At 40.8% G+C, this 20,874-nt stretch overlaps 1 protein-coding gene across 2 annotated transcripts in view; it reads left to right on the top strand.

Moving 5' to 3' along the window:
- Window positions 1–19,250, top strand: part of phc2b (polyhomeotic homolog 2b (Drosophila)) — a 43,778-nt gene extending 24,528 nt beyond the window's left edge. The window contains exons 8-16 of one of the 2 annotated variants that reach the window (XM_037774439.1): window positions 4,930–5,267; window positions 6,640–6,886; window positions 11,728–11,942; window positions 13,582–13,705; window positions 14,654–14,759; window positions 14,852–14,966; window positions 16,384–16,708; window positions 16,799–16,982; window positions 18,533–19,250. In XM_037774439.1, coding sequence (XP_037630367.1) covers window positions 4,930–5,267; window positions 6,640–6,886; window positions 11,728–11,942; window positions 13,582–13,705; window positions 14,654–14,759; window positions 14,852–14,966; window positions 16,384–16,708; window positions 16,799–16,953 — 1,625 coding nt within the window. In that variant the 3' untranslated portion in view covers window positions 16,954–16,982; window positions 18,533–19,250. Of the gene's footprint in view, window positions 1–4,929; window positions 5,268–6,639; window positions 6,887–11,727; window positions 11,943–13,581; window positions 13,706–14,653; window positions 14,760–14,851; window positions 14,967–16,383; window positions 16,709–16,798; window positions 17,489–18,532 lie in introns of those variants that run through there. The other variant, XM_037774431.1, reaches the window with a different exon arrangement.
- The last annotated feature ends 1,624 nt before the right edge of the window (window positions 19,251–20,874 follow it).

Below are 20,874 nucleotides of genomic sequence, written 5' to 3'. Positions count from 1 at the left end.
AATTAAAAAAGAATCTGCAACTGTATCAATAACCATAATGTTATTAGTGAAATTGTATTGTAAATCAAACACATTTTGTGTTGAATTTGACGGAACAGAAATCAGCCTTGCCTGATCTGAGAGAACAACAGAAATAGAAGAAGAGGTGTGATTAATTGTGTTTTTGCTATTTTTGGTCATCGGTTTTCATCTCGCTTTCCAAAAAGATGGCAGATCATTTTTAGAGCAGTTCCTCTGTTAAGGAATTGGATTGGAAACAAATGTTATTGGCAATTTGCAGTAGAGCGTTTGTCATCGCCTCCTCTTGGCACTAAAGAGCCGGCACCTTACTATAAAAAAACACAGCAGGGAACCCCCAAAAGCACCATGCTCACAGATTAAAAGAGCAGATCTGCACACCAAGTCTGTCTTGGCAGATTTATGGAGCTGCTAGCAGCAGCATCGGCTGCCAGTTTCACTTGAAAATGATTGCAAAAAATGAGAAGCCACACTTCAATTTCAGTCAGCGTTTCACTTTATCTCCTTTTTGTTGATCTGAAAGTATGACCACACTGTGGTGGAGTGTACAGCTGCTAAAATACTGATGTGTGTGATTTGGTTTTTCTTCCTGAGAGCCCGCTGTTGTGTTTTCACTTGAACATGAGACGGGCCCTGTTTTCTATCTGGAACAGTGTGCAGTATTTAAACCAACCAGGAACAGGATTCATTTAGCTCATGTTGTCTTAATGCCCACCTGATATAGTATCAAACCTGATTTGTATTTAAGTGAGGAAAGATGGCGTGCTGTTGCTCTGTTGTTTTAGGTCGGAATGTCTTTCAGGATAGTTAGCCAAAGCGGCAGCCAGTGAGAGTGTGGAAACTCAGGGATTTTCCAGGGCCTGGTGCTACAAACCCATCAGGAACTGTCCTCAACCACGGGACATTGTGCAACAACACGCAGATAGAGTAAGAGGTCTACTCAGGGGGCGTGGAGGCCACTGCCACATACTGAATATTGTATGACTGTGTGTGTGTGTGGGTGTGGGTGTGGGGGGACGGCTGAGTCATTCCAGTCCTTAATCCCAAGACCTTGAGGGGGAATGGCATTTGAATGAATTCCCCTGTCTTCCTTTTCTTCCAAGACTACTCTCTGCTCCTCATTAGATGCTTGAGAAAGTTATCAAGATTCACAGGAAAGGCTGGTTGTATCCGGTGTGTGTCCTGATTCAGAAATCCCCCTCCCTCGCTCAGGATGGGGGCTGAGAAATCTCTTGGTACCTAATGATTCAGTGAGATATTGATTAAAAGTGCCACTATGCAATTACAAAACTATTCCTGGTGCATTTTGATTCTCATGTGGCAGTTTTTTCTTATTTTATGGCCACATTTACAACAGCATAATCATTAGTATTAAGCATGAAAAGGTTAGGTGAGTACTTTTATTACCGTCTATTAATCATAGAGTGTAGGTATTGCTGCAGTGCAGTTGGGATAACGTTGTGTCTCGGTTCTAATATGAGTTGCGCTGAGCAAAACAGTCAAGTTTTCAGTGATAGAATATGAGTGCAGATCCTTTGTAGTTCTGCGTTCTTTCACATGCCCTATTGTCCTTGGGTAGTGCCACTTCCACATGGTTGTTATTGTCCTATTAAGTGGTTGCCAGAAGTCAAGAAGGCAGATCATGAGAAGGAAAGAAACACAAACGCAAGAAAGTCAGCGTGCTACAGAAACTCCTTAATTGAAACCCTGATCAACAAGGAATAACGGCTCTATTATCCCTGAAGTATTTTGGTTTAGTATCTGTCTGCGTTTATATGTTAGCCTAAATGAATTGAAGCTAATGCCGAGCTTTGAGCCGACCCTATGCAGTTGCCCTGTCAGTCAGTTGGTCGGTCCACCACCTTGGTCCAGACTGAAATATCTCAACAACTAGTGGATTTATTGCATGAAATTGTAACAACCATTCATGGTTCCCAGAGGATGAATCCTACCTATTTCCGGTTACCCCCTGACTTTCATGATATTGATTTGCCAGTTGTTTTTCTGATTAATCGCTTGGTCGATGAAATGACAAAAAAAATAGTGAAAAATATCACAACTTTGCAGAACCCAAAGTGACTTTTCAAAGTTCAATATCTTGTTTTGTCTGACCGAAAGTCCAAAACTTAAAGTTGTTAATTTTTACTGTCGACAAAGTTGACAAATACTGTATGATAAAAGAGAAGCAGCAAATCCTGCCATTTGACAAGCTGGAACCTTATTCGACTAATACGTTTTCATGCCAAATATAGTTATTTGTATAATGTTATTTGTTCTTTTCATGTTTAACATTGAACTTACTCCTTTTATAAAAAAAAAAAAAAAGTTATAAAGAACTACTTTAAAATTCAAATAAGGAGTTTTGCAGAATTGTTCTGCATCTATTCATTGATTATTATGCCACCTTTAGGCGTAGCTGCTGAACTGATGGATGCTGTTATCCCCTGAAGTGTCTGTTTAAATTGCTGACCCATCTTAAAGGCTGACGTCTTTGATGATCATGCTGCTGGATGTGTCCTCCCATCCCAGACTCATATCCACCCTGTTCTGAACATTATAAATATCCCTGTACGCCATAGCTGACCATATTTTCTGTTGGTGGGTTCCACTGAGTCTCACCATGTGAAAAAGAAAACACTTTTCAGCAGATCCTGTAGCATTAAAGGCCCTAATGACATGCAAAACCCCTGCTGGATAGAAACATCTATATATTCCACAGCAGGGCACACAGACTGCGGTTAGTGCCTCACAGGGAAACTTTGAAACCAGATGGAGCGTATCCCACACAAGGCATCATGAAAAGAACAGGAGGAGGAGGAAGGTGGGGGCGAGGGGGATTTGAGACAAACACTGATGTACTTGGCAGTTTTCCATGCTTGGATTTATTAGGGGGTTTATTAACATCACCAAACACACCTCCGTGTTCACACGGCTCATATAGCAGAAGCTGCTCTGGCGCAGGGGTCATTTCTTGTTTGGGTGTTAGTAATAAGAATGAGTCAATTAGTTGTTAGTATTTCCTGGTAGAGCTGTTAAAGATGAAGGAGGCAGCTGAGGGGCTCGGACATCCTGATTCAACATTACCTCATAAAGAGTGTCACGGACAGTTGGCTCCGCATGCTCGTTCCTGAGGCATTCCCAATCTTAGACTAGCCTCGGGCTACTTCCGCTGAACCTCGCTCCCACACAGACCCGCTCCCACAGTGCAAGATTGATGTGCTGCGTCTCGGGCTTCGGGGCAAGTTATGAGCTCAGGATGTCTTTTTACCCACAACAGCGCTGACAGGTGGTGACAGGCCATTTTGAAACGATTTGTGAGTAATGGTCAGACCAAAACTGCAACTCTCTGTGCACCTCTCAGCGAGCTCTTAATGTTACATCCTGTCAACACGGGGGCACACGGGTGAAGGGAAAGCTACAAAACAGGCTCTTCTGTGCAGACGTCTACATTTCTCAGAGCTCCTGATAGTGTGGTGGACGGATGGACGGATGTGAGCATGCATGAAGTACTCGTGGTTTGTAACACGTTTGACTTGTAAAAATATTTGAGACTGTGGCGTGCAATGTGTGTTGTGTAATCTTTGTTGAACACCAGGCCTGCAACTATTACTCTTCTTATCAATTAATCAGATTTTTTTTTTTATATTGATCAATTCATTGTACATTTTATAAAACAAAAAATGCAGAGAGCCAAAAGTGACATCATCCAACTGCGTATTTTGTCCGATCAACAGTCCAAAAGCTAAAGAGATTCTTTATTATTGATATATAAAACAAAGAAAAACAGCAAATACTCATATTTTAGAAGGAGAAACCAGAGAATGTTTTGCATTGATTAAATGGTTTACACAAATTACAGATGCAATTGTTGCAGATTGATTTTCTGGTAATCAAACAATTGACCTTTTTTCAGCACTTTTGAACACAAAATCCTTACTAGAATACAATAGTTACAGTAGTTGTTGATTATTGCAGTTAGCCCAAAAATTGTGATTAGATAATTGTTGTATTTTTGGGTTTTATTTTGTTTTTTCAAATCAATTAATGTCGTCAATAGGATAATAATGATAGTAGGATAATAGCAGCCAATAAGACAGGAAGAATGATTACAGATGATCCCATGCCATATGTACAGTACGTGTTCATATGGCACATAATACATCAAAATCTGAATCCAATCTTTAATGTTAAAATCAAGATGAAATGAAAAATGCCTTTTTAACCCTTTTAGATCACATCCCCGGTCATATTGTGCACCAATTTAACAATTTCTTCGTATTTTTATATTAAAATCCAATCATCTTTCTTCTTGTAAAACAAAGTATGAAGTGTCCTTACGTAAGCTAGTACCAACCAATTTCAACCAATAATATCATGACATCTATCCATCAATCAATCTGCAACTTTTAGCGACTATGGAGGTGTGCGTGTAGCTCCTTATTGCGCTACATTCTAAGCCCGCCCACTTATTAGCAATCCAATCAAATGCAAAGGATTTTATTTAAATCCCTCTCGTACACCACTCAAGTATTCTGTTTCACTGGGGAATACGTCACAGTACAGAAGCCTATGAAGCTGTAACTTACGTTTCACTTGGACTTTATCTATTTTTTTTGTCAGAATAAAAGCATTACATGCTATTCTATATCAATCTTTTTACAAAGTACAAAAAAACACTGACCTGAACACTGTCAGTGGCCACATTAACAAACAGAGATGAGCAGAGAACATTCAGTCTACTACAAGTCATATAGGTGTACCCAAATATATATTGTGTAGGACCTAATTCAAAGGTAAATTGGATGGCAAGTAGTCAGTGGCTGGTGAGGTGTCTTCGGGTGGTGAACACAGCAGGTAGCTGAATTCATGAATGTTAAAAAATAAGGTATGTTGTTGTTGTTGTCGTTCCAGCATACACACAGATTCAGCCCCACTCCCTGGTTCAGCAGCACAAGCAGCAGCAGCAGCAGCAGCAGCAGCAGCAGCAGCAGCAGCAACAGTTTGTGGTCCATCAGAGCCAAGCTTCCCAGAGGGCCGCGGGCCAGCTGCTGCAGACGGCCTCCATTCAACCGTCACAGCACCCCGTCCCCGTACTGCCCAAACCTGCTCTTCACCAGGCCTCCATGCCCAGTCAGCAGGCCACCATCTTCCACTCCACCATCAGCCCCCACGCCCTCCACTCCTCCCTCAACCACGCCAAAGCTCAGCCCGTCCAGCTCACTGCCATCAACCTACAGATCCAGCCAACGGTGAGCACAGTTACACACAGCAAGCTCTCAAACTAAAGAGCACTTTAATAACTTGCAGCATCACTGATAAGGTTAAAACCATAGATAGATGTGGGTGTAAAAGCAGGCCAGGGACTTGCCCTTTTTCCTTTGTCAAGTTAATGCCTGTGTTTAGATTTAGTTTATGCAAAAACTGCATGAAAATATGATGTTAACACAGTGTTTCTGAAGTATAATGTTGGTGCTATGAGATAATGTTGCAGTACCATTCTTCCAGTCTTAACAGAAAACACTGTTAATTGGGATCTAAATCATTTGTTTTTAGCCATGCGAGCAGCGTGGCCATAGGGTGGCAATGGTCTGTTGGTCTGTTGGTCGATCCACCACTTTGGTCATGACTGAAATATCTCAACAACTATTAGATGGATCGCCATGAAATCAGCTGTTTTTTGTGCTTAGTGCTAATCAGCAAAAGTTAGCATGCTAACTAACATGCTAAACTAACATACTTTGGTATATGACCAAATATCTGTAAAACTAATGGCGTTTCCATCAGCCTCAGCTGCATGTTGTGCTTAGTGCTAGTTAGCTTGCTAACTAACATGGTATAAACATTATACCTGAATGTTAGCATATAGCTCAAAGCAGATGGGCACACAGTGGACTGCTAACGTGGCTGTAGACTCATTGTCTTGTTGGAAATGATTTACTTTATATGGAAATGCTTGTAAAAATTAATTCAAATGTAGACAAATAGTTGACATGGCTCATACATCTAGAGGAAATAGGTATAGGAGGGTATCTGTTTCCCCCAGTAACATATTATCCATTTTGTGTATCCAGTATTACATATTTAATGTGATTCATTGTTTTTGTGCTCCATTGATTTCTTGACACAACCTGGGGGCAGCAGTAGCTCAGTCCATAGGGACTTGGCCCTCTGGGACCGGAGGGTCGCCTGTTCAAGTCCCCACATGGACCAAGTACTGAGTGTGAACTGGTAGCTTGTTCTTCTTCTTGTTCTTCTTTTTGTTCTTCCTCTTGTTCTTATTGTTCTTCTTCTTCTTCTTCTTCGTCTTCGTTTTCGTCTTCGTCTTCGTCTGCTTCTTCTTCTCCTCACATTCTTGATTTTTTTTTATGTCGTAACCAGCAAAGCAAAGACTACTGTTCCAACAACACCCACCGAATCCATTTCACTCCAAGACATACATGTTAAAAAAAACACAGGAGTCTCCTGAGTTTGGGATTCCTGGTGTAATGTTTTCCCACTGGTGTTATATTTTCCAAGCCTGATGGTTTTCAGTTTTTGAGTCACTGCCACTAAAAGAACAAACAGTCCCTGATCAGATGTGCTTTCTCTCATGTTTTCCCCTCTTCCTGATGCACATCGTAGGCCTCTCGACTGGTTCAGGACAGCAAAGATAAGCCAACCTCACTAGTGGTCAGAGAGACATGTCCGCCCCCCGCCACACAACCACAACAGCAGCCACAACTGCCACAGCAACAGCAGCAACAGCAGCAACAGCAGCAACAGCAGCAACAGCAGCAACAGCAGCAACCTGCGCCTTCGCCATCACAACCTACCAAACCTGTCGAGCATCCCAAGGTCGACCCAGCCACACCAGCTGTTCAGCCACAAGGTAATGAGTCAGCATGACGTCCTGAGCTGCTAAATTATGCTCTGCTCTTAACCTATTAGCCCCTGGGACAAGAAGTAGCAGTCAAACAAACTGTCTTAAACTCAAACTTTTCTCCTTGACACAGAAAACATATAATTATTTCTGCTCTGCACTTCTTGAATCGGCCAACTATTGGAATCCTTCAGTGGAGCAAAAGAAAATCAATGCTGATGTTTACTTGTAATTCAGAACATGTTGTGTCTGCAGCACATTTAGCTTCACTGTTCTCTGTCTCTTATTGCTTTGTTTGTCGTTCGCTTTGTTATTTCCCTGAGCTGCGGCCAAAAAGCTCACCTGATACCCGCAATTCACTCAACGCTGTGCTGTGCACAAACATTTAAACCCACAAACAAAAACACCCTGAATATCAGAACAACAGTAATATAACCAGACTCATAATGGACATTTATTGTTTATTAGTTCATTGTCTGTAAATTGTATTGGAGACATTTTGGCACATACTATTTCACCGTGTTAAGACCCTGACACACCAAGGCGACAGTCGGCCGTCCGACAGTTTGAGGCCAGCGGTGAGCGTCCGTCGGCCTAGTTTTTGTTGTGTGTCCCGCACCGTCAGCTCTAGTCTGCACGTGTCGAAGGTTTTTCGGCCGATTCAGCATGTTGAATCGGCGGTGGTTAATCTCGAATGGTTGAGGTTAGGCATTGACCTCGAATGGTTGAGGTTAGGCGTTGATCTCGAATGGTTGAGGTTAGGAAAGGTGTCGGGCAGCGAGTCGCAAACTACAGCCTTTCTTACAAGTTGTCAACAAAACCTGAACAGTATAAAGAGGATTTACTGTATTACACGGCTATTCTGTTGGATTGCATTAGATTGTTGCTGAGTCATGATCCATTAGACAATTTCTGACGCGTGCTTGTGTGATAGACCATTATGACGGCAACTCGGAAAAATCAAAGTTTCTAAACTTTGGCCAAACTGTTTTGAAATGCGGGGTTAACTTTAAAGGGATATAATCCAGTTAAAAAGCTTTTATGTAACAAGAAAATCCCAGAAAATGTTGCATCGTCAGTAAAATGTGTCTCGATATCGCTGCGTTTTCTGCTTATTGTGCACATATTGTCTGCCAGGTGATTTGGATAAAAGGGATAAAGCAGGTTGTTTGACTCATGGTTCAGTAGAGCATCATCATGTAGCAGCTATACTCTTCTTGCTGAACACCAAATTATTTGGGTGTATATATTTCTAAATGTTGACACAGATCAGTTTCTATAGTGATTTTTCTTCTAAACGTTTGGAAATGGGACTAATGCTGTGTTTCTAGTAAAATGAGACATCGTGTTGACCACAAATTGCTGTTTATGGGCAGCGAGTTGGGTGTGATGCTCACCGCCAGAGCAGGAAACTATTTTTGTAATCCAGTGACTGCTGGGGCTGATGACGACGGGGGCCAAAGTTTCAGCTTTTTTTAACTTTAGGAAAATTTAACAAAAGCTGTTTTTCAGTCAAAGTGGCTTATTGAGTGTACACGGTTTCCAGCTACAAAGATTATCTGCACTGAATTTCACATGTCGGCCCTGCTCTCTGCCAACAGATACTCAGACACACTGTCACTTCTCTGTTAAGTATTTAAATAGGAGTTTGTGAATAGAGTAGAATAATACATTAACTGATGAACACACAGTACAGAATATATAGACCGCAGCCCATCAGTGCATTGAGGACTATGATGTCATGTTCTTTGTATTTTTCCTGGGTATATGTCAGGACAAAAGATAAATATTAACCTTAGGATGACATCATGCACCTTACAATCACTTCTCTAAGCTCTGGGAAAGTTTTGCAAATATGAAACCTCCGTGGTTTAAAAATTCATCATACAATGAGTAATAATTGACCTTGTTTATAGTCCGAGGTGTGCTGTCAGAGGTTTTACAGACGTGTCTTTTATAGTGGTGGTCTATGGGGAAAATGCTTTTTGGGTCCCAGCATCAATCATTAATTTGTGGCCACAAAGATCCAGCTCTCTTGATACAGCCATGCTACAAACTCATGGATCTGTTACTCAAACTGGACTTCCTGGATCATGTTTCATTGTCTCACTGTTACCCGTAACAACACGCCAACCATAAATGCAGCACCTTGAATTTTTTTAAAGCAGTTTTCTGTCTGAACACCAGTGGTGGAAGAAGTACTCAGATCTACTACTTTGGTGCTCTATACGATATCCAGAACATTGATATAGCATCAAACAACTATTAGCTATGTAAAGATATAGAGGAGTAATGTCTACCTGAGCAGAGAATGACGTCACTCTCTCTCTGTGTGTGTGTTGTAATCTGAGCTTCTCTGTGCTTTGTTGACATAGCCGGGCTGGCCGTGCGTGCCTTTTAGTGCATGTTAGTGCATGTGAGTGTGCCGCAAGTCTTGAACCCACCCTCCATTCCCAGAATTCAGAAATGCTTGTTAACAGCGACACCTGTGGCCGTTAAGTCAACAAAAGTCAGTGTCGGGCTCGCGCTTGTGCTCGCTCTCCATAGATATGAACGAGCATCGGTCAAAACAGCGAGGCGACACACGTCAGCTAAAACCACAATATCACTCTATATTTCAGCTGCTTGGCAGTAATGTTAGCTGACCAGATGAAGGTCTCTCCGTGAATCAATGCTGATCCTAGTGTTGGCTTTTCCTGCTTCAGCCTCCGGGGCTGAAGCAGTACCCGGGTACTACAACCGCCGCCAACACTGTTTTGCAAGACGGGCTTCACTAGATATAACTTTGCGGTTTTGGTGCTTCCGTGTAGTTTGTGTTGGAGTCTTGTCTTAACAGCGTAGACACACGCGAGCGCGCATATGCGAGCGCGCATGGGACACCGACCCGGTAGATTTATACGTGTAAAAAGTTACAAACAGTCCCTTTAAATTTAAAATGATAAATTTAGAGAGCTTTTTTGGTGTCTGGTCAAAGTTTTGTCAGAGGGGGATTTGGGGGGACTTGGCCCCTAAAATTCCTCTCTATGTCCCTGCAGCAAACATGTGCTCTAATCTCGCCTCTATTAGTCGCTTTAATTCTTTTACTCTAGTTTAACTGGTTCTAGTGAGTCGTTGGAATCTGGAGACCCTCCTCTCTCTCTGTCAGTTTGAACCATGTTGTCCTGCAGCAGCAGCAGGCTGAGGACGATTAGAGATGCTAACGCTAAGGCTAGCTGCAGTGGGAGGAAACAGAGAGGCGGATCCTGCTGCTTTAAAAGCTGCTCTTGAACGGAGCTGCAGCTTAAACCAGATCCGCAGGTCGGTCTGTGTGTGTGTGTCGGATCATTACAACAACAAACACGAGCAAACCCGCACATGTTTCCTCTCTGAACACAGCGGAAGTTGGTAAGAAAGTGAATTCAACACTTGTGACTTTTAACATGACAAAGCATGGCGGCTTCATGTTTACTTTCGCTTTGTGGTGTTCCAGTGGGAAGACGAGACGCTGCTGCTGCTGTTGTTGTTGTTGTTGTGGTGGTGGAAGTGATGCATGATGGGTTTACGGTTTGTTATTGATCTATAGTGCGTCAGTAGGTCACTACAGATGGTCAGCTTTTATTAGCTTTCATTTCAATCCTTAGCAGGCAGGTGGATGTGACTGCACCCTGTTTTACATGTACAGTAGCTATAATGTGATTACTGTGTCTGTGAGTACCTGATGTGTATGTGCTATAGTAATTGGATTATAGAAAGACAAACCACTACTCAGCTTTGGAAAAAAATCACAATATAACTTTTAGCTCTTCATGTTATTCCTAAAGACATTTAGAGATCAACTCTATAATTCAGATAATAAGTGGGTATACTGAGTATAGTTTCTTTACTGTAATTTCATTTAGGCATCGACTACTAATTGATTTGATTGTTAATTAATCTGCTGATTGGTTTCTCAATTAATATTTTGATTCTGTAAAATGTCAGAAAATACTAAAAATTAATGGTCATTACAGATTGCTGAAGCTCAAGGTGATGTCTTGGGCTGTAAATGTGTCGTTTTGTCCGACTAACAATCTAAAATAAGGCTGCAACAAACGATTATTTTCACTGTCCATTAATCTGTTATTTTTTTTTTCGATTAATTGATTTGTAAGAAAATGGTGAAATATGTTATCAACGTTTCCCAAAGCCCGAGATGACGTCCTCAAACGTCTTGTTTTGTCCACAACTTAAGGATGTTCAGTTTACTGTCACAGAGGAGTAAAGAAACCAGAAAATAGTCACATTTAAAAAGCTGAAATCAGAGAATTTTGACTTTTTTTCTTTCAAAAATTAAGCAATTATCAAAATAGTTGATGATTAATTTAATAGTTGAATCGATATTAATTGATTAAACGTTGCAGCTGTAGTTTAAAACCCCCAAATATTCAGTTTACTATCACATATGATGAGAAAAAGCAGTAAATATTCACGTACGAGAAGCTGGAATCCCAATATGTTTGGTATTTTTTATTTAATGATTGAATCTGACAATTAATCTAAGGCTGCTGATTATTTTCTTGATTAACTGCCTAATAAAATGTCACAAAGCAGTGAAAAATTCCCAGTGTAATTATCCAGAGAGATTTCCAGAATACTTGTCTTGTGCGAACAACCGTTCAAAACTCAAAAATATTCACATATGATGACGAAAAAGCATAAAACTTTCACATCTGAGAAGCCGTAACGAGAGAATGGTTGGCATTTTAGCTTGAAAAATGACAGAAATGATGAATCAGCCGTTGTGTTTCAGCTCTAATTTCATTCAAACTCAATCCAGCTCTCTCAGATGTCACGCTCTTATACAATAACTGAATTAATTTCTTGGTCAACAGGCGGGGTCTCAACCAAGAGGCCGATCGCTGCACCTGTGACCCCACCTCCAGCCATGACCTCAGGAAACGAGAGCGAGGCACCGCCCACCGTGACGGGCACCACGCCGCAGAACGGAGAGAACAAACCGCCCCAGGCTATCGTCAAGCCCCAGGTCCTCACGCATGTCATCGAGGGCTTTGTCATCCAGGAGGGAGCCGAGCCGTTCCCCGTGTGTGTAAGTGGCCCCGATGTCGGCGTTACTATCGGCGAGACACGACAGACAACCCGGAGCCAACACTCTCTCTCTGGTGTACTGCTCACCTGCAGGGAGCTGTCAGCACGGGCAAACACAAAACCCTCTGTTACTACTACTACTGACAGCTCACAGCTTCTGTGTGACTCAGTCATTAATTTTAGTGAGAGTGTAGCTGAAGGAGCACAGATGGATAAAGGTGTGTGTGTAATGAGCTGCAGCCTCTCAATTATCTCAAGGCATTAAAATCCCTCCTTTAATCTGTGTCATCTCCCTTAAAATGTAATGTTATTATAGCGTTTATCCGGTGTATCTATATACATGTTGACATCTTTATTATAATCACTAAAAAAAAAAGCTAGAGTCGGACTGAACAGCCTTTTGTTCAGGTGCGACATAATGACATGAGCTTGTTGTTAATTCTAGGCTTGGGGCTCACTGCCTCCTACTGGACATGTGGTGTAAATGCTCAGTTTACAGTATTTACATGTACTGTATAAGCCCGAACAAGCACAACATATTCATACTGTTATACAGCATGAATGAGTGCAGTATTTACATTGCCAAGACATTGATATGGTGCATTCAACTAGAGCTCATCACTGTATTTATTACTGATTGTTAGTGTTTATTTTTTCTATTAATGGATTTAGGTGTTTATTCTATGAAATGTCAAAATTGGAGAAAAAAATTACCCACAGTGACATCTTCAAATTACTCATTTTTGTCTAACCAACAGTCCAAAACACTTTAAGATATTCAGTTTCAAATTATATTAAACGGAGAAAAGCAGCACGTCTTCACATTTGAGATGCTGGAACCATTTGTGCTTGATTTAATGACTTAATGACTCGATTAACACAGTTGTGCAGCCAATTTTCTGATGATTGACCACTTGTTTCAGCGCTGTTAAATGCACATTTCCTACTTTGCCAACGATGTCTCCAGTTGTAGTTTAATTATGAAAGTGAGCTCAAAATGGCAATTATTCTGATTTTCACCATCTCATCAAAAATGTATCAAGGAGATTGATTATTAATTCGTAGTCAAATAGGACACTGTTGTTGTAGTCATCAGCATAAACACATGTAAAGTATGGATGTAAACCACAAGTTTCATCACGATACAATATTATATTGATTCTTTGGACAACAATACGATATTTGCTGATATAAAGTCTGCCACGATACGATTATGATTTGATTCAATTCAGGGGCGTGTGATTGATGAGACAATATCATAAGCCCATTTAACACAGTCTGTTACATTAACATTAATTCACAAAAGGCAACTTCAAAATAAAGGCGTCTCTTAAAGATGATGTTTTCATTTTGCATTGATGATATTGGATCATTGATCAATGAATCGATATATCAATCCAGACCGATGTATCGTTACACCCCTAATGTAGAGTGGTCTTTGCACTTACTATTGCTTTTGTGATATTATATTGATAATATATTGTGATATTTGTCAGAATTATTGTATTGCTGTTGTTCAAATGAAGCAGTACGATTATATTGTCGGTCACAGTAATCACAGCTTTTTGTTCCTTATTCGTGGAGCATGATGTCACTGTTTCGTTTTGGTAGATTTGTAAATATTATCTTCCTGTCACCAGGTGGAGCGTCTGCCCATTCTTATCGACAGCCCAAAGAAGCTGGATCATCAGCTCTCCTCCGACCCCGACAAAACCCCCGTCAGCAACGCAGCAAACACCGACTCTGAGCCTGAGGACATGACCGGTGAGACAAAAACTATTACATTATTACAACTATTACAGACATACTGCACTGTGCTGGCACTAGGGCTGGGTAGCGGTACACGCAAACCTTTAAGGTATTGACCGAAATAACCCAGTACCGGTGAGCAGAGTGGAGCATGGGCGGAAGGATTTTGGATGGAGCGCAGAGCCACCCAGAATGTATCTGTGTGTTGCACACGGTGGCTGCGTATTGTTTCAGACTCGCGTGGTCCAAACATTTCCAATAACTCCAGAGCAGCAGGTCAGTTGAGTTAAATTCTTGTAAATGATTTGTTCATATTTTAATTGTATAATTTTGTAAAAGTGCATTGTTAGGCACAATGACCGCAATGTTTTTAGTTGCCTCCGCTGCCACTGCGGGGAAAAAAATCATTCATCTGCTTCGTGTGTGTTGACATGAAAAGTGACCACACGGTCAGTGTCTCTATTCATCTTTTCTCTCCATGCCCTTATAAATGCATAATCTATAAACGTGTTCTGCATGCTAATTATTGAAAAACACACACACACAGCGAGCTCCCACAGCTGCTCAGCTCTCGTCTCTGTAATCGTCTCAGTCAGTCATCAGACCAAAACTCAAATTGTATTGAAAAAAAATAGATGTAATAATTTCCAAAATTCACAACATGTTTTTCATTTTACGAAAATATGTTGCTTTAATATCATATTTGTTGGCGTTTAGCCTTTCAAAAACAACATTTTGCGGTCAAAAACAGTTTGCTCTCCTGCTCGCAGCACACAGAGGACGCACCTGTATTAACGGGGCGGTTTAGCAGCAATCCAATGAAACTGACAAGTTTAAAGAAAGTTGATTTAATAAGAAAAAAGACCGGCTCATTTAATCTGATGAACCACTTTATTCAAATTTGAGAATTTTATTCTAGGATTATTTTTTTTAGGGTAATTTATTTTGTTTCTCTTCCTACAGAAAAAGACCAAGAACCCAAGCTGACATGTGAATACTGTGGCTGGGTCGACTTTGCCTACACGTTCAAAGGCTCTAAAAGATTCTGCTCCATGGTTTGTGCAAAGAGGCAAGTCACCTTTTGGTTTTATGTTTCTTCTCATTTAAACAGTTATATTATGTGAAAAGGGAAAAGCTCTTATTGTGGATCTGTGTTGACAGGTACAACGTGGGCTGTACGAAGCGGATAGGCCTTTTCCGTCCAGAGAGGAGTAAACCGACGAATCGCTGGCGTAGAAGATCTCCGGGTCGCTCCAGTATAGAGGCGAAGAAGCAGGTACACACACACACACACACACACACACTCTCCTTCAGTCATCAACACTCTACCTCCCATCAGATACTGCTTCCACTGCACTTTTTATACCCTGCACTTTTCACGCCTCCTGCTTTATAATGAACTAAAGCGTCATTTGTGTCAGTGCCTAATTATCTCCCTCTGTTTTTGTAAAGGGTCATTAAGCACTTTATGATCTTTGTCAACGTTTATCCGTGACCAGTAGGAACGGAGAAGCATTAGTAGAGATTTTCTGCCTACTGCACAAATTATATAGACATCGAAAGCAACTGGATTTGCTCATCCTGATCGGAGACTTGGACATGAGCCCCGTTTCGACCGCAGAAACGAGAAACCTTTTAAGGAGCTCGTTGCGTTTCGACCGCGGGGACCAGGGTCTAGATGAAGTTCCGGGGACTTTTTACCACCCAAAAAGGCCCTTGTTGGGGGGGGGGGAATACTTTCTGAAAGTACAGGAACTTTCAGGGTGGAGTTTGCAGGGATGACCGTTGCCGATTTGTGAAACGTACAACTGTGCCGCTTCATTCATAAAACAAGGAAGTACTCTAGTATCGATTTAGGACGAGGGGAGTATTTCTCTTTGTTTGATAATATTAAAAGTAAAGTTAGGCTTTGTTGTCGACTTCCCGACTCATTTTAAAAAAAAGAGAGAGATGGCACGAGTTAGCTGCAGAGTGTGTTTACCCCTGCAACCACCAGCAGCCCTCGTCACAATGTCATGTTGCTTTTCATACGTCAGCGGACAAATTCGCCTAATCTTCGCAGGTTTTTAGATCGCTGTGGAAACGCAGACAACAATGGGCTGAAGGAACCTTTTAGTTCATTGAAAAGTAGTTCCTGGGACTAAAATTACTATGAACTTCTTGGTGGAAACCGGCTTTAGCACCTCTCGATATCCTGTGACCTGACTTTGCCTTCCTTGAAATACTGAAACTTGTAATGACACAAAAAAGTTAAATTTTTACAATAGGGACACGAACTTTAGATGACACCAAATAATGATACTGATTGTCTTTTTTGGCTGGAGAGAACAGTCTTTTTAAGGTTTTATAACCCAAATGTTCTGAGTTATGTAATGCCTTGAGGGTTGGCTCCTGAACTTCCAGTGGGGGGTGCTTTTGTTTCATGTTTGGACCAGGAAGTGAGTTTTATAATCCAGAGGGTTCAGCACCTGACAAAGTAATTGTCGAGGCGCTGGTATCGATCAAACAGCCCTATCAAATCGCTGCAGGTGTTTTATACTCATTTAACGCTATTGTACAGTATAAATCACACTTATTACCCCCTTTAATCTTTGCTGTGCCTAACACGATGTCCCAGCGGTGTTTTACTGATGAGCCATTCATTTCTCAGATGGCGAGCCTTGACGTCATGCTCGACTAATTTTACCTTTCAGAAGCTGTCCCCGTCGCCGCAGCAGACTCAGGGCGGTTCTGTATCCTCGCCGCATCCCTCGCAGCCCAGTCAGGAGGATTCCAGCCCGTGTTCGGACATGTCCAGCTACGAGGAGCCGCCGTCTCCCCTGTCGGCTGCCAGCTCGGGACCCCTGGCACCGGCTCCGGTCCCGGCTCAGGTCCCCGTCCACCGGCATCCCAGCAGGGCCTCGGATCAGGAGGGCTGCGTCGTTAGAGATTCGCCTTCGCTCTGTCAGCGCTTCTTACCCAACGACCCCACCAAGTGGAACGTGGAAGAAGTTTACGAGTTCATCCGTTCGCTGCCAGGTCAGAGGAGTAAACGCAGCATTAACTTACACTCTTTTTGCTTATGAATCCTGTTTTTAGTGTGACTAATTTATACTTCTTCCTCTGCAGGTTGTCAGGAGATAGCAGACGAGTTTCGCTCTCAGGAGATTGACGGACAGGCCTTGCTCCTGTTGAAGGAGGACCACCTCATGAGCACCATGAACATTAAACTGGGACCCGCACTCAAGATCTTCGCACGCATCAACATGCTCAAAGACTCTTAGCAGGAAAAGAGTGTCGTGCATTCATCTTAGTACGTCTATTTGTATGTTTGTGTTTGTGTGAGAGAAGAGCAGTGTGTAAAACTAAACGATGTCATTGTAGCACTGACGACACAGACTGACTGCACTATGACCCCGCCTCCTCCCCACTACTGGTCTGGTTCCCTTTGAATCTCACTCACATTAATCTGCATGTGCTCACTAACCTTATAAACTTTGTCATCCTTAGGACTGACGGTGGTTATATTAGAGTTGCAGCTCGAGCACCGAAAGCTATTCGTCTGTGTTTACATTCACTCACGGGTTCAAATCAGGAGCCACAGTGAGATCTGTGCCATATTCTAAAATGTTGATGCACATTAAATGACTGAATATTTTTGCTGTTTACGCCTGGTAAAGGATAAGGATAAGGAACAAGTCATGTTAACGCTTGGTGTAAATGCTTGCAGAACACATTGCATTGGAACTGCTATTGGAGCCACTAGACCTGCTTTGGGTGTTGTCTGGCCTACATTGCGATCAGATCTAGGGGTGGGGGGAAAAATTGATAAAGCATAGCATCGCGATATTTTGCGTGGCAATATTGTATTGATACACGGACGTCAAGTATGCTTTTATTATATTATCTATTATCTTCTTAACAATCTGACGGTTTGCCCGGCCGCTATTCTGTCTTTCAGAGGTTGTAACGGGCTCAATCTTAAAGCTAGAGTGAAGATACAGGTATCATACAAAAGTAGAAAACAGAAAGAATCGATTGGTACCAACCATGTCATGTTAGCTAGTCAGGAAGAATGCTAAATAACGCTCCAAAGGAAAAACTGGCATGGCCATTTTCAAAGGGGTTCCTTGACCTCTGACCTCAAGCTATGCGAATGAAAACTCTCAGATGAACAGAGTGAAAACTGTATCTTAGATAAAACAGATGTTGACAAACTGCATAATTTGCAGTTGAAAAAAGGTAATATATCACAATATATCTTATCACAATACTCAGCATATCGCAATAAGATTGTATCATGACTTAAGTATCGTGATATTGTAAAGATACAAATCCTCTGCAAAGCAAATACAAGTAGAGTCCATACAGCAGCATTGCTTTTCTTGACCTGAGACATGCTGTGTTGTGTACCTATTTTGCATTTATTAGATCTGAACATAATGAGGGCAGAATTGCGATAACAAAGAGCACTTATTAATATCAGGTGTAGATGCAAAGGTCTTTATTAAATACTATATCATTATCCAGATAACACGTCTAGATACAGATTCTTTGATAATAGCAGGATTGAATGGGGAAAGAAACGAGGAAGAAAACTAAATGTTGAGAGAACAAGTCGTGCCAAAGTGCACCACAGCTCAGTTGTGCTTGGGTTGAGTCATACTGCAACACGGTCGTCACTGAATTAAGGCATTGAGACAAACGTGAGTGAAGTCTGAATGAATTATTATTATATTATTATTAGAGATGTGTTTTGTACAGTTTTGTTAGTGTGTGAATGAAAGAGAACCATTTCTTCTTTGTGCGTGTGGCTGGCAATGGAAGATTGCATTCATTAATTTTCTCATTTTTATTCAGTAGATGCTCCTTCGCCTTTTCTCACAATAAGATTCTCACGGCTCTGGAATACAAAGACTGAATGCAGAGAAACCGTTTACGCAGTTTCTTATGTGACATTGATTTCCCTTTCATGAGGAACTTGCCAGCTTTTCCTCCTGTAGATTTAAACTGCTTACAAATGATTTTTCACCGCTTTTTCCAAAATAATTTACTAAAATGTGACATTGATTTCTTGTCTGGGTTTCATAGGAGGACACTAAGTTATCTGAGGAACAATTCGGGTGTGCTGCTCTCTTCGCACAGCCCGACTTTTGGCACTTATTTTCCTTTTCGTTTGCTTTAATGTTATGAGACACTCCACCTAAAGTGAGAGCAGCAGCATTTATGCAGCAATGCAAACAAGTTTATATGTACATAGCAGCTTGATTGAGGAGAAAGACTGAAACTAAGTGTGAAGCTGTTGGTTTTTTTTTTTTTAAGTTATCCTTGTTTTAAAACAGAAATTTAATTGTGTTCAATATTTTGAAATATGCAAATGTATAAATATCATGGCCCAGGAGTTGTTTTTCTAACGCTTTTTTTTCTAATGAAATATGTTCAAATTTATTTGTGTTTTGTGGCTGTGATGGAAGGTCAACTTTTTTAGATAAGGCTTTGTCAAATGCTTGTATTTATCAAAACAGTTTGTTACATGACATTTTGCAATTATAAATAATTTGCAATACAGTTCTTTCTTGGGCCGTTTTTTGTGTGCGTCTGTGTGAAAGAAAAAGTCAATATTAATCTCTGTCTGAGTGCCTTTGCAAAGGTATGAAAAAAAATCCTGGTTTGTAAGAAAACAAAAACCCAAAGATAATCAGTTTACAATTATATAAAAGAGAGCAAAGCCACAAATTGTCACATTTGTGTATTAAGAACCACAAAATGTTTGCTTTTTTTTTTTTTTTTAGAAATCACAATTTGTCTGTCATTGAAGTTTTGTTGATTTATATTATGTTGGTCAGCTAATCTGCAGACAATTTCAGCACTAATAATTACCAAATAAGGTAAGATCATCTTTATACATCCCATGTAGATGAAGTACAAAAACTGTCAATAATGTTTCTGAATATTTTTTACCAACTTTACTACATGGAGTGTAGGAGATATAAAAGATAAAAACTAGGGCTGTCGATCGATTAAAATAATTAATCGCGATTAATCACAAATTAATTGCGCATTTTTTATCTATTCAAAATGTTCCTTAAACGGAGATTTGTCAAATATTTAATACTCTTATCAACATGGAAGTGGACAAATATACTTGCTTTATGCAAATGCATGTATATTTATTATTGGAAATCAATTAAAGTGGCAGTAGGCAGTATATTTTTGGCATCATTGTCCAGAAACACTCACAGGTACTGCATTTAGCATAAAATATATGCTCAAATCACAACATGGTAAACTGCAGCCCAACAGGCAACAACAGGTGTCAGTGTGCTGACTTGACTATGACTTGCCCCAAACTGCATGTGATTATCATAAAGTGGGCATGTCTGTAAAGGGGAGACTTGTGGGTACCCATAGAACCCATTTTCAATGACATATCTTGAGGTCAGAGGTCAACGGACTCCTTTGAAAATGATCATGACAGTTTTCCTTCGCCAAAATTTAGTTTAAGTTTGGAGCGTTATTTAACGTCCTTCCGGACAAGCCAGTATGACATGGACCAATGGATTCCTTATGTTTTTTCTAGTTTTATATGATGCCAGTATCTTAACTCTAGCTTTAAAACTGAGTTAAAAAAAAATTATATTTTGCATTTATAAAAAAATATATTTTCAGAGATTTTAGGGACAGAATTGTAGAAAGTGTAAAACTGAGGGGGGTCAAGGAAAATGGAAAAATAGAGGTATGTACACCATACATAAATAGTATCTAGAAAAGTGTATAATTGTAATACATTATTATTGTTTGTGTTCACTGTTCATACTCTGCAGTTTTAACGCACAGAAACGGGACATTTCCAGCTGTTCACTCTTAATTGTCTCATACAATAGACCATTTATACAAACACTGCACTACAAAGGGGCGTTCAAACAGGTTTTGTTTTGAAAGGCAGTGAGGGACCAGTGACGCGCTGCTGCGTCAGAAACCTACAGCACTGACCACGCCCACTGTTTTCATTTGAGAACGGACCAAACCAAATGAAGCCGTCGCCTTTTCCTGTATTTTCATCGAAATTATTAATATTAAACCGTTTAAAGCCGTTTGTGTCTACATTTTGTCATTTGGTAACACGGTACAATCGCACATACATGTTTAGATAATGTGTTAAAACGATAACAAACGCTGTTAATGTTTGAGACCCCCTATATCCT

The sequence above is a fragment of the Sebastes umbrosus genome, chromosome 1 (assembly GCF_015220745.1).
Source record: "Sebastes umbrosus isolate fSebUmb1 chromosome 1, fSebUmb1.pri, whole genome shotgun sequence".
Classification (NCBI taxonomy): Eukaryota; Metazoa; Chordata; class Actinopteri; order Perciformes; family Sebastidae; genus Sebastes; species Sebastes umbrosus.
This window is presented reverse-complemented; position numbering and strand designations above follow the sequence as displayed.